Below are 22,249 nucleotides of genomic sequence, written 5' to 3'. Positions count from 1 at the left end.
TTTGTCAAAATTTTATTTCTATAGGAAATTTTGTCAAATTTTATTTTATAGAAATTTTGTCAAAATTTTATTTCCATAGGCAATTTTGTCAAATTTTATTTCTATAGGTAATTTTGCCGAAAATTCATTTCTATAGAAAATTTTGTTTAACTTTCATTTCCAAAGAAATTTTGTCGAAATTCCATTCGCTATAGAAAATTTTGTCAAAATTTCATTTCTCTAGAAAATTTTGTCAAATTTTATTTCTATAGAAAATTTTATCCAAATTTTATTTCTATAAAATATTTTCTGAAAATTTGTCAAAATTTATTTCTATAGAATATTTTATCCAAATTTTATTTCTATAGAAAATTGTATCAAAATTTCATTTCTGTAAGTAATTTTATCAAAAGTTCATTTCTAAAAGAAATTTTGTCAAAATTTTATTTCTACAGAAAATTTTGTCTATATTTCATTTTTACTAAAAATTTTGTCAAATTTTATTTATATAGAAAAGTTTATCAACATTTTATTTCCATAGGAAATTTCGCAAAATTGTATACCTATTTTTATAGAAAATTTCGACAACATTTTGTTTCTATGCAAATTTTTGTCAACATTTTTGTTTATAGAAAATTTTGTCAAAATTTTATTTCTATAGAAAATTTTGTCAACATTTTGTGTCTATAGAAAATTTTGTCACAATTTTATTTCTATAGAAAATTTTGTCAAAATTTCAATTCCATAGGAAGTGTTGTCAATATTTCAATTCTATTGAAAATTTTGTCAAAAAATTTTTTTTTATAGAAATTTTTGTCAAAATTTTATTTCTATAGGAAACTTTGTCAAGATTTCATTTGAATAGGAAATTTTTATCAAAATTTCATATCAAATTTTCTCAAAATTTCATTACTATAGAAAAATTTTGTCAAAATTTTATTTCTATAAGAAATTTTGTCAAAATTTTATTTCTATAAGAAATTTTGTCAAAATTTTATTTCTATCGGAAATTTTGTCAAGATTTCATTTCTATAGAGAATTTTATCAAATTTTCATTTCTTAAAAAAATTTGTTAAAAAATTCATTTCTGAATGAAATTTTTTACAAAAATTCTGAAGAAATTTTGTCAAAATTTTATTTCTATAGAAAATTTTGTCAAAATTTCATTCCTATAGGAAACTTTGTTAAAATTTTCCTATAGAAAATTTTTTCAAAATTTCATTTCTATGGGCAATTTGCTCAGCATTTTATTTCATTAGGAAATTTTCTCAAAATTTTCTTTCTTTAAAAAATTTTAGCAAAATTTTATTTTTATAGAACATTTTGTCAAAAATTGTAATTTCTATGACAATTTGGTGAAAATTGTATTTCTGTACAAAATTTTATCAAAATTTCTTCCTATACGAATTTTTGTCAAAAATTAATTTTTCCATTTGTGTATGTTATAGTTCCTAAACAAATCCACTGTTTTTCATACATTCATTTGAATATCTATAATGGCATATACCTTGATCATTTTGTCATTACAATAGAGCACAAAGCCGCCCATTTTTGACATCCACAATTTAGAAATCGCTATTTTTTCCCCTAATTAGGTTAAGTGGCAAGTTTTGTTTGTTGCGTTCATTTACTTTGATTTTTTTTTCGTTATTTGATTTTTGGTTAACAGCCAAGCCTATGGAAAATCCAAAATTGTCCTTTATATCATAATACAAAAAATTAAACAAACAAAAAAAAAACGTTGCAAAAAAAATGAAAGACCAAAAAGCCGCACGCCACTGCCTCACACTTACACACCCACTAACATTTAACCTCAGTAAATTTTTTTGGCATCGGGGGCTAGTTTGATTGCTAGACTATATCGATACTGTGACCAATTTTTTTCTTGGCGAATTTGAAAATAAATCATTTTGAGTAGCAAATGGAGAGCAGTAATGTTTAATTTCAATTGACCATTGTTTTCACATTGAAGTTAGGTCAAATTTTCTCACAAATACCATTGTTTCGTTTCAATTTTTATTTTGGTCTGCATTATCACCATTAAATCGACCTTTTTCGGCATGACAGCTTCTGATGCAATTCCAATTCAATCATTCTTGAGCGTTTTTGTTTTTCGTTTCAAATATAATTTGGAAATGTCTCGTAAATTACTTTTGAAATACGAAAAACAGAATTAGATCACAAATTAAAAATGAGATATTTTAAATTGAGGTACACGCTATCAAAATCAGCAGACAGTAGATAAACTCCAAAAATATGAAACAGACAAACTTAACAAAAGGTAATTTCTATAGGAAATTTTGTCAAAATTTAATTTCTATAGGAAATTTGATCAAAATTTCATCTCTATAAGAAAGTTTCTCAAAATTTCATTTCTATAGGAAATTTTGTCAAAATTTCATTTCTATAGGAAATTTGAAGAAACTTTCATTTCTATAGGAAATTTTGTCAAAATTTTCTCTCTATTGGAAATTTTTCAAAATTTCTTTTCTATAGGAAATTTTGTCAAAATTTCTTTTCTATAGGAAATTTTGTCAAAATTTCATTTTTATAATTTTTTCTTTTTTTTTAAATTTAATTTCTATGAGAAATTTTGTCAAAACTTCTTTTCTATAAGAAATTTTGTCAAAATCCCATTTCTATAGGAAATTTTGTCAAAATTTTTTTTCTCTAGGAAATTTTGTTAAAATTTCATTTCTATGGGAAATTTTGTCAAATTTCATTTTTATAGAAAATTTTGTCAAAAATTAATTTCTATAGGAAATTTTCTCAAAATTTCATCTCTATAGGAAATTTTCTCAAAATTTCTTCTCTATTGTATAAAATTTTAATCTCCGTAAGAAATTTTCTCAAAATTTCATCTCTATAGGAAATTTTCTCAAAATTTCTTCTCTATTGTATAAAATTTTAATCTCCATTAGAAATTTTCTCAAAATTTCATCTCTATAGCAAATTTTATCAAAATTTCATTTCTGTAGAAAATTTTCTCAAAATTTCATTTCTATTATTTTTTTTTTTTTTTAATTTCATTTCTATGGGAAATTTTGTCAAAGCTTCTTTTCTATAGGAAATTTTGTCAATATTTCATTTCTATAGAAAAGTAGATCAATATTTCATTTCTATAGGAAAGTTGATCAATATTTCATTTATATAAAAAATTTTGTCAACATTTCATTTCTATAGGAAATTTTGTCAAAATTTCATCCCTATAGGAAATTTTGTCAAAATTTCATTTCTATAGGAAATTTTGTCAAAATTTCATTTTTATATTTTTTTTTCTTTTTTTTAAATTTCATTTCTATGAGAAATTTTGTCAAAACTTCTTTTCTATAAGAAATTTTGTCAAAATTCCATTTCTATAGGAAATTTTGTCAAAATTTCTTTTCTATAAGAAATTTTGTTAAAATTTCATTTCTATGTGAAATTTTGTCAAATTTCATTTTTATAGAAAATGTTTTCAAAAATTTATTTCTATAGGAAATTTTGTCAAAATTTCATTTCTATAGGAAATTTTGTCAAAATTTCATTTCTATAGAAAATTTTCTCAAAATTTCATGTCTGTATTTTTTTTTAATTTCATTTCTATGCGAAATTTTGTCAAAACTTCTTTTCTATAGGAAATTTTGTCAAAATTTCTTTTCTATAGGAAATTTTGTCAAAATTTATTTTCTAAAGGAAATTTTGTCAAAATTTCATTTCTATATTTTTTTTTTTTTTTTGAAAATTTCTTTTCTATGGGAAATTTTGTCAAAATTTCTTTTCTATAGGAAATTTTGTCAAAATTTCATTTCTATAGGAAATTTTGTCAAAATTTCATTTTTATATTTTTTTTTCTTTTTTTTAAATTTCATTTCTATGAGAAATTTTGTCAAAACTTCTTTTCTATAAGAAATTTTGTCAAAATTCCATTTCTATAGGAAATTTTGTCAAAATTTCTTTTCTATAAGAAATTTTGTTAAAATTTCATTTCTATGTGAAATTTTGTCAAATTTCATTTTTATAGAAAATGTTTTCAAAAATTTATTTCTATAGGAAATTTTGTCAAAATTTCATTTCTATAGGAAATTTTGTCAAAATTTCATTTCTATAGAAAATTTTCTCAAAATTTCATGTCTGTATTTTTTTTTAATTTCATTTCTATGCGAAATTTTGTCAAAACTTCTTTTCTATAGGAAATTTTGTCAAAATTTCTTTTCTATAGGAAATTTTGTCAAAATTTATTTTCTAAAGGAAATTTTGTCAAAATTTCATTTCTATATTTTTTTTTTTTTTTTGAAAATTTCTTTTCTATGGGAAATTTTGTCAAAATTTCTTTTCTATAGGAAATTTTGTCAAAATTTCATTTCTATAGGAAATTTTAATAAAATTTCATTTTTACAATTTTTTTTTTAATTTTGTTTTATATGAAATTTTGTCATATTTTTATTTTAAAGGAAATTTTGTCACAATTTCATTTCTATGGGAAATTTTGAAAATTTCTTTTCTATAGGAAATTTTGTTAAAATTTCTTTTCTATAGGAAATTTTGTCAAAATTTCATTTCTATAGGAAATTTTATCAAAATTTCATCCCCATAGGAAATGTTGACAAAATTTCATTTCTATAGGAAATTTTATCAAAATTTCATTTGTATAGGAAATTTTGCAAAATTTCATTTCTATAGATTTTTTTTTGAAAATTTCATTTCTATGGGAAATTTTGTCAAAATTTCTTTTCTATAGGAAATTTTGTCAAAATTTCATTTCTATGGGAAATTTTGTCAAAATTTCTTTTCTGTGGGAAATTTTATCAAAATTTCTTTTCTATAGGAAATTTTGTCAAAATTTCATTTATATGTAAATTTTTTTCAAAATTTAATTTTATAGGAAATGTTCTCAAAATTTATGTCTATAGAAAATGTTCTCGAAATTTAATTTCTATAGGATTTTATTTTTTAATTTCAATTGACTATTCCCAATCGCGTTGTTTTTCCTCCTTGTGTTTAATCTTATTTTGTGCCAAATTTCAAAACTGTCAGTTAACGTAAATTATACAAATTATCATTGGTAATGCGATATTTCTTTTAGATTTTGTAGAAAAATAACACAATCTGCAATGGTAAAACTTTAAAATCGATGTTAAGTAAAACCTCAATGTCACACCAACATCTCGGTAATATTCTCATTGGCAGATTTTTTTGGGCTATAATTTCAATTTAATAATAGAGTCTTTAGCAAATTGCCTATGAAAAATGTGGTCAACCCCCTAAACGATCACCATCAATAAGGTGGTAATTTTACACTTTAAACCAATCACCATTTAACAAAAAACGAAAAAATATCAATCGACACAAACATTTGGCAAAAACCCAAAATCGACCACCTTCAACAAATTTAAATACTCGGCTCAAATTACCAACGAGGTCAGAGTTCATGTTGGTCTCTTGTCCAAAGTAACTGAAGTCAACAATTGGATTTCATTTAAATGTCTGCTATGGCCTGAATTAAAGTAATGGACCAATTGTGGTTCTAACTGGATTTTTTTATCGAGTTAATTTTGAAATACTTCTTAGGTAAATTTGATTTCTGTTAAACATTTTTGTTAAAAAAAAAAATAAAACTAAGGTGTGAAACAAATGTCGGTTAAGTGTTATCGGTATTTTTTGTTAATGCACTTATAAATCTGTTAATAAGCTCAGGTCATAACACATACTTTTAAAATGGCAACATAAATTGTTGAAGGTTATATTGCCAAAAAAAAATTAACAGCTATTTACGATGTCATTAATTTGTGTATAAAATTTCAATTGTAAAAACCTATTAACATAATCAGTCTGGCAGTAAATTTGTGACCAACTAAATAAATTTACAAGAGCAACATGCACTATAAATAAATTGTAGTCTTGACTCTGTATAACACATTATAAATCTTGTTATACGGTATGCCTAAAAGTATGCACTATGTTCGAGTTCATATTGACAATTTGTTTGGTACTAACTCTGTTTCTATTTTAGTAAAGACAACAACCAGTTAGTGTTCATTACCCCGCGAGATGTCGCACATATTATAGTGATGGGACATTGCAATTTGTACTTTATTAGTGTTGGACTAGGGGTTTTATTACGGAAATTTGTATTTCGACTTTTTGTAATCTTCAAATTCGAATAATCGAGATTTTATGGTAACCAAAATCGTATAAATGACTTAACAAAAAGCTAGAAGTTGATTTACAATTTCCCCTTCAGGATTTCTCACAATGGCTCCCTGAATATATATTGAGAATATTACCCAAATTATAAACAATATTATAAACTGACGGTTTATCTAAGGAATTTGTGTGGTAATAGTAGGTGTAAAGATTGCTCATATTTATTTGATCATGGGAACATATTTTGTTTGAAAAATTCAGGAAAAACAAAATTGTAGATCCTTGAAGTTTTCTTCTCTGTTTAATATTGTTTCTTTCATGCTAATCAAAATTGGTTAGGGACAAATGTAGCATAGGGTATCCTAATACAAGGATACCCATTGCTACCACCATAGGATGATGAAAGGGGTATAATAGTTTCGACAAACAGTTATATTTATATAGTATAGTTTTCGGTGCCCACGAGCCGATTTTTATACCCTTCACCACTACTGTGGTACAGGGTATAATAAGTTTGTACATTTGTATGTAACGCCAAGAAGGAGTAATCATAGACCAACCTTTTAGTATACGGATCGGCTTAGAATTAAATTCTGAGTCGATTTAGCGATGTCCGTCTGTCTGTCTGTTGATGTATTTTTGTGTGCAAAGTACAGCTCGCAGTTTTATTCCGATTGTCCCAAAATTTGGTATAGGGTCCTGTTTCGGCTTAAAGACAATCCCTATTGATTTTGGAAAAAATCGGTTCAGATTTAGATATAGCTGCCATATATATTTTTCACCGATCTGGTCATAATTGGCGTTTATATCAACCGATCTTCCTCAAATGAGTCTCGAAAAACTTGCAAAATATCAGCCAAATCGGTTCAGATTTAGATATAGCTCCCATATGTAGCTTTCACCCGATTTACACTCATTTGCCCACAGAGGCCAATTTTTTGCTCCGATTTAGTTGAAATTTTGCATAGGGAGTAGAATTAGCATTGTAACTATGCGTGCCAAATTTGGTTGAAATCGGTTCAGATTTGGATATATCTCCCATATATAGCTTTCGCCCGATTTACACTCATATGACCACAGGGGCCAATTTTTAACTCCGATTTAGTTGAAATTTTGCACAGGGAGTAGAATTAGCATTGTACCTAAGCGTGCCAAGTTTGGTTGACATCGGTTCAGATTTAGATATAGCTCCCATATATATGTTTTTCTGATTTCGACAAAAATGGTCAAAATACCAACATTTTCCTTGTTAAATCGCCACTGCTTAGTCGAAAAATTGTAAAAATGACTCTAATTTTCCTAAACTTCTAAAAAGTAACATGGTGCTCTTGAAACATGTTTGAGGTGATCATATTTCTTCTCTGGGTGCATGTTCTGGTATAACTCGATTTCGCAGTTTGACTTCTTGGGCTTCTAGACACATCATTTTTATACATTTTGTTTGAAATTTGACATCTAAAGATAGTTTTTTTGTCCACAAATCTCCTAAAAAAAAATAAAATTCTAAATTCGTGAACGGACGGTAACAAAATGAAACGGAAACTTTCACGAACAATCAAAATAGAATGTTCACCGTTTCGTCCACGGGCGTTTAGGATTTCATGAACGGCTTTCCTTTTTCTTTGGCCATGGAAAGTATTAAAATATTCGTTGGATGTTCTTATGTTAACTCCGGTGGAGCAATTTGCCAATGCGACTGTTAACACGTATGGAGCAGACAAATCAGGTTCGAGTCACGGTAGCAGATTTTCAGATTATGACAACGCATGGTGTCATATACTCGGTCTCAGATTGGGACCTTCTTTTCTCCATTTGACACCATATGTGTGTTGATTCACTTTCATGAACGCATCGTTTTGAAACGTGCACACCGTTCATGATCTGTGCGAAGGGTGCAGTTATGTCGAATATGGTGTGGTGTGGACCAATCTCTCGATTTGACTTCTTGGGCTTCTAGGTATCGCATTTTTCACCCCTTTCGTTTTGAAATTTGAGATCTAGAGATGTTTGTGGCCCACAAATCGGTATGCCGAGTAGGGTGTGTATCGGCCAAAGTTTTGGTATAGACTCCATATCATTTATCAGATAAGGAGGTCGGACAAACCCCCCCAAAAACAGATCTCCCTATTTGACTTCTGATTTTCATGAAATTGGAAATCTATGGCTATTTGTTTTTTTTTCTACAAATTTATGTATATCCATACAGACCACTCTCCCGATTTGTCTTATTCAGCTTCTAGACACCGACATTATTCTCCGATTTGTCTGAAAGTTTCAAATCTAGGGTGAAAGCTTCGATGCGCCGTCTGACACTGTACTCTTTTCTTCGTGATCATTTCGTCTAAAATTCATGCAATATCGTTCCTTATTGGCCACATTTGGCTTCTAGTGGCATCTTCTTCCCAAATCTCAAGAAACTATTCCGGGGGAGGGAATTTCGAGTTGAAAGTGACTATTTGGCAGACTAGAAAGAAGTCCTTGGATACCCCCTTTGTTTGGGGGATTCATTTGAAGGAGATGAAATTGATTTAAAATAATGAATAAAAATCTTTCTTTTAACAAATAAATTCACTTTACTTTTTGCCCACTGTAGTAGACGTTATTCGAACTGTATTATTTTCCACCACCATTTTCATGAAGCTCCGTTAGTGCTACGTTAGCTAACGAAATTTTAAACCATGCTATGGACATACCTTGTTCCATACGCTAGTTAGGGAATTTTCCAGTTAAAGTTAACGGGAGAGAAGATATTTGTAATTTATTTTCTGCTAACTGGCAGTTAAAGTCTAAGCTACATAAAAATCAGAGTTAATAGGATATAGTAGAAAGAATAATTGTATTTTAAATTTAAAATGTTTTGTTCTTCATTTAACTGATTTTTAAAGTTCTTTAATGGAATATGTTCTATTTCTTTTTCATTTCAGGTAAGATCGAAATTTCTTGATACAATAAATTGCGAATATGGTCCAGGTAAAGTATACAATATCCCTCATAAACAAAACAAAAATTAAAGAAAACTTCAAGCCTACTTTTACCATAGAAAATCCTTGTCATTAAAGTGTTTTGCATATGGTCATATATGTTTGAGTAAATCTCTATGCAGATATAGCTAATGAAGTTTTAAACCATTCCAGCTGGAAAGCTATATAACCCAACGTGGTGCAATGGTTAGCATGCCCGCCTTGTATACACAGGGTCGTGGGTTCAAACCCAGTTTCGACCAAACACCAAAAAGTTTTTCAGCGGTGGATTATGCTGGTGACATTGCTGAGGGTTTAAAAGCTTCTCTAAGTGGTTTCACTGCAACATGGAACGCCGTTCGGACTCGGCTATAAAAAGGAGGTCCCTTGTCATTGAGCTTAACATAGAATCGAGCAGCACTCAGCGATAAGAGAGAAGTTCACCACTGTGGTATCACAATGGACTGAATAGTTTAAGTGAGTCTGAAATATCGGGCTGCCACTATACCTAACCTAACCTATATGACCCTCTTACCTACACAAGGTCAAACCTTTTAAAAGAATGTTCCTTATGATTGAGCAGAAATTATAATCGAAAGGCACTATTTAATAGTCGTTAATCAGGGGATTTAAATTTCATATAACATTTTATTAATCATATTTTAAATTTAAAATTTTTGAATCAAATTAAGCTAGTTTCAGTCCATTGTGATGTCACAATTAGTTTCTATGTTTAGCTCAAAGATATCGCACCACTTTTTTATAGCTGAGTTCCAACGGGATTTCACATTGCGAAATATCAGAAATATCACCAAAATTATAATCCATTGCTAAAACAAAAACATTGCGGTGTTCGGTCGATACTGGAATTGAACCCATAACCCATGTATTATGTTTCACTACCAAACATTCATATTCAGGCATTTCCTTTGAACGTTCATATTCAACGTTGTAGCGATGGCGTGAATAAAACTAATTTTTTAAACAAAACATTTGTATTTATTTGAAAATATAGATCGAAAAACAAAAAAAAAACATTTTCATTACCTCCTAGCTCCTGTTTTTAATGTTCTTGTAAAATTTCCCCAGTTCAAGTTAAATTTCCTTACATCCAAAGATGAGTTCTATATAGGTTAGGACCACTGTATAGTTTGTGTTGTTATTATAAGCTTTGTACGAAAAAAAAGTACCACACCACACACAACTCATCTCTGATAGAAAACCTTGCAAATCGAAAGAGAGTATATTGAAGATGTAAGAGAACAAGAGCAATGAAGTGTTTGTTTACTCTCTCTCTCTCTGTATTTTGTTGTTGCCCATGGCTGGATGATTATGGCTTGGCTGGTATGACAGACAACAACTGGTTTTAAAATTTCATGTGAGTTTGAACGGTTAAGACGCACGAGTTAAGTAAAAGCGGCGTTTTTACCTCACAGTGAAGTTTTTGTTTCTTCTTCTCGTTACCATAATACGGTTACGCCGCGTACAGAGATCATAGCAAACGAAATACGAACAAAAAAAAATAATACACTTTGGTTTTGTGCAAGTTTAAATGAATATGAATAAATAATCGAATCACAAAAAAAACATAGCAACAAATTTGAAGTTTTAGAAAACAAAACAGAAAGTGAAAAAAAATATATGGAATATTAAATAAAATGAAGAAATGAATGAAAAAACAAAACAATATAAACGCAAAACATGCTGAGTGAGCAAAACTAAATGCTAATATAGAAATAAAATAAATTAAAAAAGATTAACTGGTGGATTTTTTACTTGGTTTTAAGAAAAAAAAAAAGAACCTAAAAAGAATTTCATAAGATATTGAAAAAAATTATATGAATTTTTTCAAATATTATACAAGTTTAAAGGAGCTAAATTATTGCATAAAAGTGAATTGAAATTGCAATTTAATAATTTTTTGATATCAAAAGCTATTATTGTCTTTTGGCTTGTGTGTGTCCAATAAAACGTTGCCATAACATTTTCTCTATAAATACACCCCACCACACCACCCTCAATTATTTAAAAATTCAAAAACAAATCCAACCATTATTCAAGTGCATGTTTAAGCCCAATTAAATTTGTCACACACCAATCATCATTACCACCAAAACAAAAATTCCAACCAAACTATCTCTATTGTTGGTCTAATAGCCATGCTTGAAGATCTAACAAACAATGCCTCACAGTAATAGTGGTCAAAAACGGCAACAACGACAACAACACCAAAAAACATATGACCAAAATTTAGGTCATTTTGTCATGACTTAGAGAAAAAATTCCGAAAAAAAACAACGAGTAAACATTGTAGTGTGTGAGAAAAGAAAAAAAATACAAAAAAGAAAATAAAAACATTAACACATAGCAAGAAAAATACAAAAAAGGCTAGAAAAGCAAACCATTACCACCACCGGCCAGCAAAAAAAAAAAAAAACAGACGCACCACGCAACAACAAAACGCGGAAAAGAAAAGCTTGTCGAGTTTATCAAACCGCTTTGCAGCATCTTTAACCAAAGTTGACATATCCACGGCAAGGCAATAACAAGCCAGGTCTACAAAGAAAACCAGCCTCTTGGCCCCACTAGGCTTTCCTTTTTCCCTTGTCCCATGCTCTCTCTCGCACGGGTTTTAAGTAAAGCAATAACAAAAAAAGTGCAATGAGCTAAGCTCTAGGAGGCGACGTATTTAGTTTGACTTGTTTTTGTTTTTTATTTCGCGTGTGATTGTGAAGTGAAATTGTTTGTGATTTCTTTAACTCAGCAACATTGGCAACAACAAATACATAAATAAAAGCCTATTAAACTCTATCAGATCCCCACTCTTGGCTCCTTGCAAAATCTTACAATCAATGCTCTGGGCTCTCGCACAGCAATAAACTTGATTTTTTGTGTTTGGGACAAACAACGCAATTCCTTTATCAAATCCGCAGTCTTAAGCATCACCACCTCCTACCCCTCTCTCTTTCTTTCACCACAAACATTTGAAGATTTTTACCTCATACTACTCCATTGACTTTGTCGGGCGCCATCACATACAATATTTTTTACAAAGAAAAGTGTCCATCGTCTATTTTGATCGAAAAAGGAATAAAGCTGCATCACCAACAACAATAACAAGACAAACTTAGTCAAGTTGGATTACTCGATAGTGGATACCGTACATCAATTAAAAATGGTGTTCGGTGGGAAATTTCGTATTAGAAGGTAAATATAATAGCAATACAACAACAATAACCTTATATATCCCTCTAGGCTAAACAATCATAACATTGAGAGTAAGAGCCGGGACTATGTTAATACAAGTGTATAGGTGTGTGTGTATTACTGGCAATTGTGTAAATAAACATCTGTCGCCAATAATTACACTCACCTCACCACACATTACCCTCTTATCGATAATATTGAGTACATATTAGTCAAGAGATATGGGAACATTTGCACCTTGCTTTAGGGGCTTAAAAATTATACACACCCACCAAAGAGCGAGAAACAAGGTGAATTTTTATTTCAAATTTTCATAATTTCCTATATAAAGTAAAATTTGGCAAAATTTTGCTACAGAAATACAATTTTGATAGAATTTCTTATAAAAATTAAAGTTTTAGGAAATTTATAATATTAAACATTTAGAAAAGTTTCCATACAAATGACATTTTTAAAGGAAAATTTTAATAGAAATTAAATTTTTAAAAATATGTAGAAATGAAATTTTGACATAATTTCCCATAGAAATGAAAATTTAACAAAATTTTGTTTGAAATCTTGACAACAATTTTTTTTTTTTTGAGAATAATGAAATTTTAGCAAAATTTCCTATAGAAACGAAATTAAAAAAAAATCCCATAGAAATGATTTTTTTAAAAATTTCCCATAGATATGAAATTTTTAGAAAATTTCCTATGGCAACTGAAATTTTGACAAGATTTTTTGTTTTAGTTTCTTATATCAAGGACATAACGCATTCATTACTAAATTTGTCCCTGTATCCTATTTCTTGTCTCATGACAAAAAGGTGAGAAAACAAGTGTTTTTTATTTATTCCCAGATAGGCAAAAGTCAATTCGGCAGCAAACAATGTTTTGAAAAGCAAGACGGACATATTTTTGACACTGGTCAATTTCAAAGAACCCAAACAAACACACATGTGTTCATAAGGCACGGGTCATATTTCATGATGTATAGTACTGCACTTGCATAGAGAGCATAGTGAGAATTTCATATGTGGTTATGGCACAAGAAAATAAGATTATAATGAAACACCCACAAAGTTTTATTAGATTTTTTAAAATTCATTCAAATATGGGTTTTTCTTGAAATGATTTTGTAGCTGAATAACATCAAAACAATTTTTTGAATACTTTTGCGAATAACTACCAACTGGGCTATTGAGTTTCTACAATGACGAACTTCCTTAGTGAAATCCCGAATATCATGTGCATATAAGGGGCGGTTTTTCCCAACCCCATACTGCCATAACAAAAGACCAATAAACTACAATTTACAAAAATTAGTTTTAACTATAATGTTTAGGGGTAGTTTGTGTCCCTGTGTTTGCATTGCAACTACGCATTTGGGTTTAACGCTCGACTGAAGAAAGTAATAGGGGGTGAACATGCAATGTTTTTTTTTTTTTCTTTCTATATTTCAAGCTACCTGACTTGTAAATTCACAATAAAATAAGGGATAGTTTTCTATGTGAAATGTAATTTGTGAAAATGTACACTCTTTAACTATATGGTTTTAAAATCTTTCAAGATTTTCTTTAAGATGTTCAGCATACAATGCAAATGTTATGAAAGAAGTTTGAGGGATTATTATTTTCAAGATGTTAGATTTTCAAGGATAAAGACAGTAGAAAGGAAAGTAGTTGGAAATGAAAAAAAAAGGATTCTCAATGAATAATTTTGGGAGGTGATCATTGGATGCAGAGGCGAAGCCAGGATATTATTATAAGGTGCCGAGGACAAAATATTACCGAAATTTTTCCAATTAAAATTTTATTGAAATAAAAAAAAAACTAAATTCAATTGAAAATTTAATTGATTAAAATAACTTTTTAATTAAACCAAAAACCAATCACAAAAATTAATGAAATTTTGAGAAAATTTCCTATAGAAATGAAATATTGGGAAAATGTTCTCTAGAAATGACATTTTGAGAAAATTTCCTATAGAAGTGAACTTTTAAAAATTTTCCTATAGAAATGAAATTTTGAGAAAAATTTCCTATAAAAATGAAATTTTGACAAAATTTTCTATAGAAATGAAATTTTGAGAAAATTTCCTGTAGAAATGAAATTTTGACAAAATTTCCTATAGAAATGAAATTTTCAAAAAAAAAAAGTACTATAAAAATTAAATATTGAGAACATTTTCTTTAGAAATGAAATTTTGAGGAATTTTTCTATAGCAATGAAACTTTTGACAAAATTTCCTATAGAAATGAAATTTTCAAAAAAAAGTACTATAAAAATGAAATATTGAGAACATTTTCTATAGAAATGAAATTTTGAGAAAATTTTCTTAGCAATGAAATTTTGAGAAAAATTTCTATAGAAATACAATTTTGAGAAAATTTCCTATAGAAATGAAATTTTGACAAAATTTACTATAGAAGTGAAATATTGAGAATATTTTCTATAGCAATGAACATTTTGGAAATTTTCTCATTGGAATGAAATTTTGAGAAAATTTTCCTATAGAAATAAAATTTTGACAAAATTTCCTGTAGAAATGAAATTTTGAGAGAATTTTCTTGTATAAATGAAACTTCGTATAGAAATAAAATTTTGAGAAAAATTCTTATAGAAATGAAATTTCAAGAAAATGTTCTATAGAAATGAAATTTTGAGAAAATTTTCTATAGAAATTAAATTTTGACAAAATTTCCTAAAGAAATAAAATGTTGACAAAATTTCTTAAAGAAATACAATTTTGACAAAATTGACTATAGAAATGAAATTTTGACAAAACTTCCTATAGAAATGAAATATTGGGAATATTTTCTATAGCAATGGAAATTTGGGAAAATTTCTTATAGGAATGAAATTTTGAGAAAATTTTCCTATAGAAATAAAATTTTGACAAAATTTCCTGTAGAAATGAAATTTTGAGAGAATTTTCTTATATAAATGAAACTTTTAGAAAACTTCCTATAGAAATGAAATTTGTCGAAAATTTCCAACAGAAATAAAATTTTGAGAAAAATTCTAATAGAAATGAAATTTTAAGAAAATGTTCTATAGAACTGAAATTTTGACAAAATTTCCTAAAGAAATAAAATGCTGACAAAATTTCTTAAAGAAATAAAATTTTGACAAAATTGCCTATAGAAATGAAATTTTGACAAAATTTCATATAGAACTGAAATATTGAGAATATTTTCTATAGCAATGAAAATTTGAGAAAATTTCTTATAGGAATGAAATTTTGAGAAAATTTTCCTATAGAAATAAAAATTTGAAAAATTTCCTGTAAAAATGAAATTTTGAGAAAATGTTCTTATATAAATGAAACTTTTAGAAAACTTCCTATAGAAATGAAATTTGGCGAAAATTTCCTATAGAAATGAAATTTTGAAAAAAAATTCTTATAGAAATGAAATTTTGACAAGATTTCCTCTATAAATGAAGAAATTTTAATTAAGAAATAATCGTATCAACTAATTGTAATTGAAGACAATATTAATATTTTTCTGTGTAACAGAAGTCCTTATTCTGCTAAACTGCATTAAAATTGTCCTAATTTGAGCAGAATTGTCGGTTAAAAATTAATATTTTTCCATTTTCTATCAATTAAATTTATTCAAATTAAATTGTAAAAGTTTCTATATGATCAATTACCCAGCAAAAAATTTGGAAGTTCTTCCAAAGGAAAGAAGTGATCCAAATTCAGTGCAACGGCCGTTGAAATGGAGGACTTCCGTCCTATGACAAGCCCATGTTAAATACATCGCTTCTGCGTCAATTTTGCACCACTTCCGGATCCAAAAAGAACATTATCATTACTTTTTTGGCGACGTCTATTTTGCTGGGTAATTTTGGTGATTTTCTGCCTGTGTTAACTCTATCAGTTAATCAGTTTATAAACTAAGATCTTAGTACCGTAATCATAACTTTCTACTAATTTTATGCTTGTGTCACAATTTCTTAGGAATTGTTATTAAGTAGGGCATAGATTTATATAGAAATATATTAATTATCTTGGATGATAAGATAATTTGTGGTGCTTCTATGATTTATGACTTTGAGTCAATTATTTAATTTTGTATCATTGATGCGGTTGCCATATAAAAAAATCCCACTTGAAATCAAATTTATTTGTAATTTGAAATATAATAAAAGAGTTGAGTTGTAAATTAAATTAATCTGAGAAATTTTCTCGTGCCTTTTTTTACAAGGATCTTCGAAGTGTTTATTATGATTTCTATTTTCTTGTTCTTAAAAAATATGATAACAGTTGAAACTCTCAGAAATGGTTAGCCATAGTCGCCTTAATTTTGTCCAAATTCTGGAGGTATCCACTTAACGTAGGCGAATTTTTATCTGTCCACTTTTCAGAGTGTCTAAATTTGAGAGTTTTCACTGTATATACAAGTCGTAGGCCTTATTTTCTTTAGCATATTCTTTTTTTGTCGTCATCAAATAATTTAAATATTTTTTGCTACATATGTTTTTGTATTAGAAAACAGTCTAGAAACTTTTAACCGGAAAGAGTCTGAATATTTAAAAGTTTTAATTAAAATTTATTGCCTTTTTTCATCACTAATTGGATACTTCACCGCACTACTCACTTACAAATCAAGAAAATGACAAATGTTTCCTTAGTCTCAAGAATCTAATGTCTGTGATTCATTGCTCGATCGGGTAAGTGAAGTCAAAGCGGCTTAACATGAAAAATTGTCCCAAGCAAAAGATTTCTTTTCGATACACCAAGAGAAATTTAATGGTAAAAGGCAATAAATGTAACAAAAAAAAAATATTGCAAATTAAAGTGAAATTAAAAAGATTAAGAATTAAAAAGAAATTAAAAAAATGCAAAGCAAAAACTATTAAAATAAATAATTTTTCTAAAATACTTTATTTTTTCTTAGGTTTATAAATGAAAAGCAAATATTTAAGATTAAATATAATCAAATTAAAAATTAGAAAAAAATTACAATAATTTTCTTTTTTCTCTGCACATATAGAATTTCATAAAATTGCGAAAAATAGTAACAGAAAATTATATATTAAAATAAATTATTAAATATTATTTTATTTGATATTTTTATATTACAAAAAAAATGAATATAAGGTAAAATTATTTCCCTTTCTCTGAGAATATATACATTTTCCAAAAAATTCCAATTCCAAAAAATTGCTATTGAAATAAAAAAATTAGAAAAAAAAATTTTAAAATTATTTCTTTTGCACGGAAAATGTATAACATGCTAAAATTCCGGTAAAATAATAATAGGAAATATGAATATATATTTTTTTAAATAAATAAAAACTAAAATGAACATCCCAATTTCCAATGACTATTTTATAGGACTTATAGAAATAATTTAAATTTTTTTCTTGTTTTTTATTTTAATCTACAAATATTTTTTGATTTTAAATAAAAAATCTTCAAATTTATAAATTACTATTTTATCGGAATTTTAGCAAGACCTTGCTTTTTTTTATTTTAATATAAAAATCTTTATTAAAATAATATTTAATACTTTATTTTAATATAAAATTTTTTTATTAACATTTTCATATTAAATTCAAAATTGTTTTTTATAATAAAAAAACTTTATTTCACAATTACCAAATTTTTCCACGTGTACCATTGGAGAACAAAGAATTTTATTGTATTGCAGTTATAAGCGCTATTGCCTCTTTCAAGCTCAAAAAAAAACGATCACAATAAATTAAGCAATTAAATCTAGTATTTACAATTGAATGTAGAGCGAAAATCGAATAAAAAACAGTTTAAAATTATCATTAACCCTATCTTTATGCCCAATAAGTCAATCATGCAATGAGGAGAATTATGGGTATTATGGCTGATAAAAGAAAACATGGGGGTTTATTTGTATTCTAGGAAATTGAAAAATGTACCCTCTTTTTTTTTGTTGATTGGAAAATTTATGGAAAATTCTTATTACTGGATTTTGTTGTTGTTTTTTTTTTTACATTTCAATTTACAGGAAACTTTCATCAACGCCAATTATCCACACCGAAAGAGAGGCCATTACTCGTCTAATTCTATTTCAATAACATTTTAATTAAAAATCAATGTTGTAATATACGCAACAGCAACAAAAACAATATTTTATTTTATTGGGCAATAGTGTTCATAACACGCATAAATTAGACCTTTTTCTCATTGTCCTCCCCTGTGTAAAATAACCAAATTGAATGCCAATCTAGTTTTAAGTTTTCTGTCTGTCCGTCCATCTGTCTACATACTAGGCGGAGTGTTTATATTTGCCATATAAATATTTATTGAAAATCACGATCATTGTTATTATTGGCATCAATTAACACTTTAAGTTTTTTTCTAGAGCATTTTTATTATCGAAGACTTTTTAGGTTTTTTTGTTTTTTTCGTGAAATTCATACATATATGACGCGTGTTTCGTATGGCATTTTCTGTCTCGTAATTGGTATAGTTAAATTTATGGATTTTAATTCTGGAAAAAAATTACATAAATTACACTGATATCCCTGAAGGGCTAGAAATGGAATTTTGACAAAATTTCCTAGAAATGAAATTTTGACAAAATTTCCTATAAAAATTAAATTTTGATAAAATTTTCAATTTTTATAAATTTTGAAAAAATTTCTTATAGGTAAATAATAGAAAGTATCCTATAGAATTAAATTTAGAGAAAATTTTCAATAAAATTAAAATTTTCATAATATTCCGTAAAGAATGGAATTTCGTCAAAATTCCGTAAAGGAATGGAATTTTTAGAAAATATCCTATACAAATGAAATTTTGATACAATTTCCGATTGGGAAAAATGTTTGGACAAAATTTAAACTTTCAGAAAATTCTATAGAAATGCAATTTTGAAAAATTTCCCTATGGATATGAACAAAATTTATAGAAATGAAATTTTACCAAAATTTCCTATGTGGACAAAATTTCCCATAGAAATTGTATTTTGACAAAAATCTGAGGAGCTAGAAATGAAATTTTGAGAAAATTTCCTATAAAAATGAAATTTTGAGAAAAATTTCTACAGAAATGAAATGTTGACAAAAAATCTTACAGGAATGAACTTTTGTCAAAATGTTTTACAAAAATGCCTACAGCAATGAAAATGTGACAAAATTTCCTATAGCAATGAAATTGTGACAAAATTGCCTATAGAAATTGAATCTTTTGTGAAATTTCCTACAGAAATGAAATTTTGACATAATTTCCTATAGAAATGAAATTTTGAGAAAATTTCCTATAAAAATTAAATTTTTAGAAAATTTCATATAGAAATGAAATTTTAAGAAACATTTTTATAGGAATGAAGTTTTGAAAAAAAAATCCTATAGAAATAAAATTAAAAAAAAAAATCGTATGGAAATTAAATTTTTAGAAAATTTCCTATAGAAATAACATTTTGACAAAATTTACTATAGAAATGAAATATTGACAAGATTTCTATCAAAATGAAATTTTTGCAGAAAATTTCCTTCGGAAATGAAATTTTTACAAAATTTCCTATAGAAATGAAATTTGGAAACACTTTCCTATAGAAATGAAATTAAAAAAAATAAAAAAAATAAACATCCTATAGAAATTAAATTTTTAGAAAATTTCTTATAGAAATAAAATTTGAAAAAAATGTTCTATAGAAATAAAATTTTGAAAACATTGCCTATAGGAATTAAATTTTGACAACATTTTCTATATAAATTAAATTTTGACAAAATTTCCTACGGAAATGAAATTTAGAGAAAATTTCTTATAGAAGTGATTTTTTAGAAAATTTCCTATAGAAATGAAATTTTGAAAAAAAAATTCTTATAGGAATAAAGTTTTGAAAAAAAAATCTATAGAAATGAAATTAAAAAAAAAACGTATAAAAATTAAATTTTTAGAAAATTTCTTATAAGAATGAAATTTTGACAAAATTTAATATAGAAATGAAATTTTGACAAAATTTACTATAGACGTGAAACTTTTGGAAATTTCCTATAGAAATTACATTTTGATAAAATTTTCCATAGAAATGAAATTTTTAAATATTTTTCTATAAAATGAATTTTGTAGAAAATTTCCTATAAAAAAATGTTGTCAAAATTTCTGATAGAAACAAAATTTTGACAAAATTCCCTTAGAAATGAAATTTTGAGAAAATTTCTTATAGTAATGAAATTGTGACAAATTTTCCCATGTATATGAAATTTTGAGAAAATATCTTAAAGAAATTCAATTTTGACAAAATTTCCTAAAAAAATTAAATTTTGACAAAATTTCCTAAAGAAATTAAATTTTGACAAAATTTCTTATAGCAATGAAGTTTTAACAATCTTTCCTATAAAAATGAAATTTTGACAAAAATTTTCTATAGCACTGAAATATTGACAAAATTTCCCCTATGGAAATGACATTTTAACAAAATTTCCTGTAGAAATGAAATTTTGACAAAATTTCCTATAGAAATGAAATTTTGACAAAATTTCCTGTAGAAATGAAATTTTGACAAAATTTGCTGTAGAAATGAAATTTTGATAAAATTTCCCCTATAGAAATGAAATTTTGACAAAATTTCCTACAGAAATGGAATTTTTACAAAATTTTCTATAGAAAAGAAATTTTGACAAAATATCCTATAGAAATGAAATTTTGACAAAATATCCTATAGAAATTAAATTTTGACAAAATATCCTATAGAAATGAAATTTTAACAAACTGTCCTATCGCAAATAAAATGTTGACAAAAATCCTAATGAAATTAAATTTTGACAAAATTTCCTATAAAAATGAAATTTTTACAAACTGTCCTATCGCAAATGAAATGTTGACAAAAATCCCAATGAAATGACAAAACTTCCTATAGAACAGAAAATTTCGTATAGAAATTAAATTTTGACAAACTTTCCCATAGAAATGAAATTTTGAAAAATTTTTTCTACAGAAATTCAATTGTGACACAATTTCCCATACATATGAAATTTTGAGAAAATGTCTTAAAGAAATTAAATTTTGACTAAATTTCCTACAGAAATTAAATTTTGACAAAATTTCCTAAAGAAATTAAATTTTGAAAAATGTCTTATAGAAATGAAGTTTTAACACACTTTCCTATAAAAATGAAATTTTGACACAATTTCCCCTATAGAAATGAAATTTTTACAAAATTTCCTGTAGAAATGAAATTTTAACAAAATTTCCTGTAGAAATGAAATTTTAACAAAATTTCCTGTAGAAATGAAATTTTGACAAAATTTCCTGTCGAAATGAAATTTTGACACAATTTCCTGTAGAAATGAAATTTTGACAAAATTTTCTATAGAAACGAAATTTTGACAAAATTTCCTATAGAATGAAATTTTGATAACATTTCCTATAGAAATGAAATTTTGACAAAATTGCCTATAGAAATGAAATTTTGACAAAATTTACTATAGACGTAAAATTTTTGGAAATTTTCTATAGAAATGAAATTTTGACAAAATTTCCCATAGAAATGAAATTTTTGGAAATTTTCTATAGAAATGAAATTTTTAGAAAAGTTCCTATAAAAAAATGTTGACAAAATTTCTGACAGGAACAAAATTTTGACAAAATTCCCTTAGAAATGAAATTTTGAGAAAATTTCTTATAGAAATGAAATTGTGGCAAAATTTCCCATATATATGAAATTTTGAGAAAATATCTTAAAGAAATTAAATTTTGACAAAATTTCCTAAGGAAATTAAATGTTGACAAAATTTCCTAAAGAAATTAAATTTCTTATAGAAATGAAATTTTATTTTAAAAGCTCCTATAGAATTTAAGAATTAATTTTTTTTTTCATTTTTACCAATCATTTCACATGATCCTCGTTTTTATTTATATTTTTTTTACATTAAAAGGCATTCTAGTTTATATTTTACTTTAATGTTCTTAAAGTTTTTTTTTCATATTCCTTTCAACACTTTAGACTTGAACTTTCAAATACAAAATGTAACATAATTAACAAAAATTCTTCCAACACTCAAT

General features: G+C 26.6%; 1 protein-coding gene across 2 annotated transcripts in view; it reads left to right on the top strand.

Moving 5' to 3' along the window:
• Nucleotides 1-22,249, top strand: part of Shrm (shroom) — a 338,013-nt gene that overhangs the window by 188,639 nt on the left and 127,125 nt on the right. Inside the window, exon 1 of one of the 2 annotated variants that reach the window (XM_075312932.1) lies at nt 10,437-12,272. The exons of the other annotated variant lie outside the window; for it this stretch is intronic. Coding sequence (XP_075169047.1) covers nt 12,241-12,272 — 32 coding nt within the window. The 5' untranslated portion in view covers nt 10,437-12,240. Of the gene's footprint in view, nt 1-10,436; nt 12,273-22,249 lie in introns of those variants that run through there. 2 annotated transcript variants of the gene reach the window in all.

The sequence above is a fragment of the Haematobia irritans genome, chromosome 5 (genome assembly GCF_050003625.1).
Source record: "Haematobia irritans isolate KBUSLIRL chromosome 5, ASM5000362v1, whole genome shotgun sequence".
Classification (NCBI taxonomy): domain Eukaryota; kingdom Metazoa; phylum Arthropoda; class Insecta; order Diptera; family Muscidae; genus Haematobia; species Haematobia irritans.
Note: the sequence above shows the minus strand (reverse complement) of the source record. Positions and strands in the feature narration are given on the sequence as shown.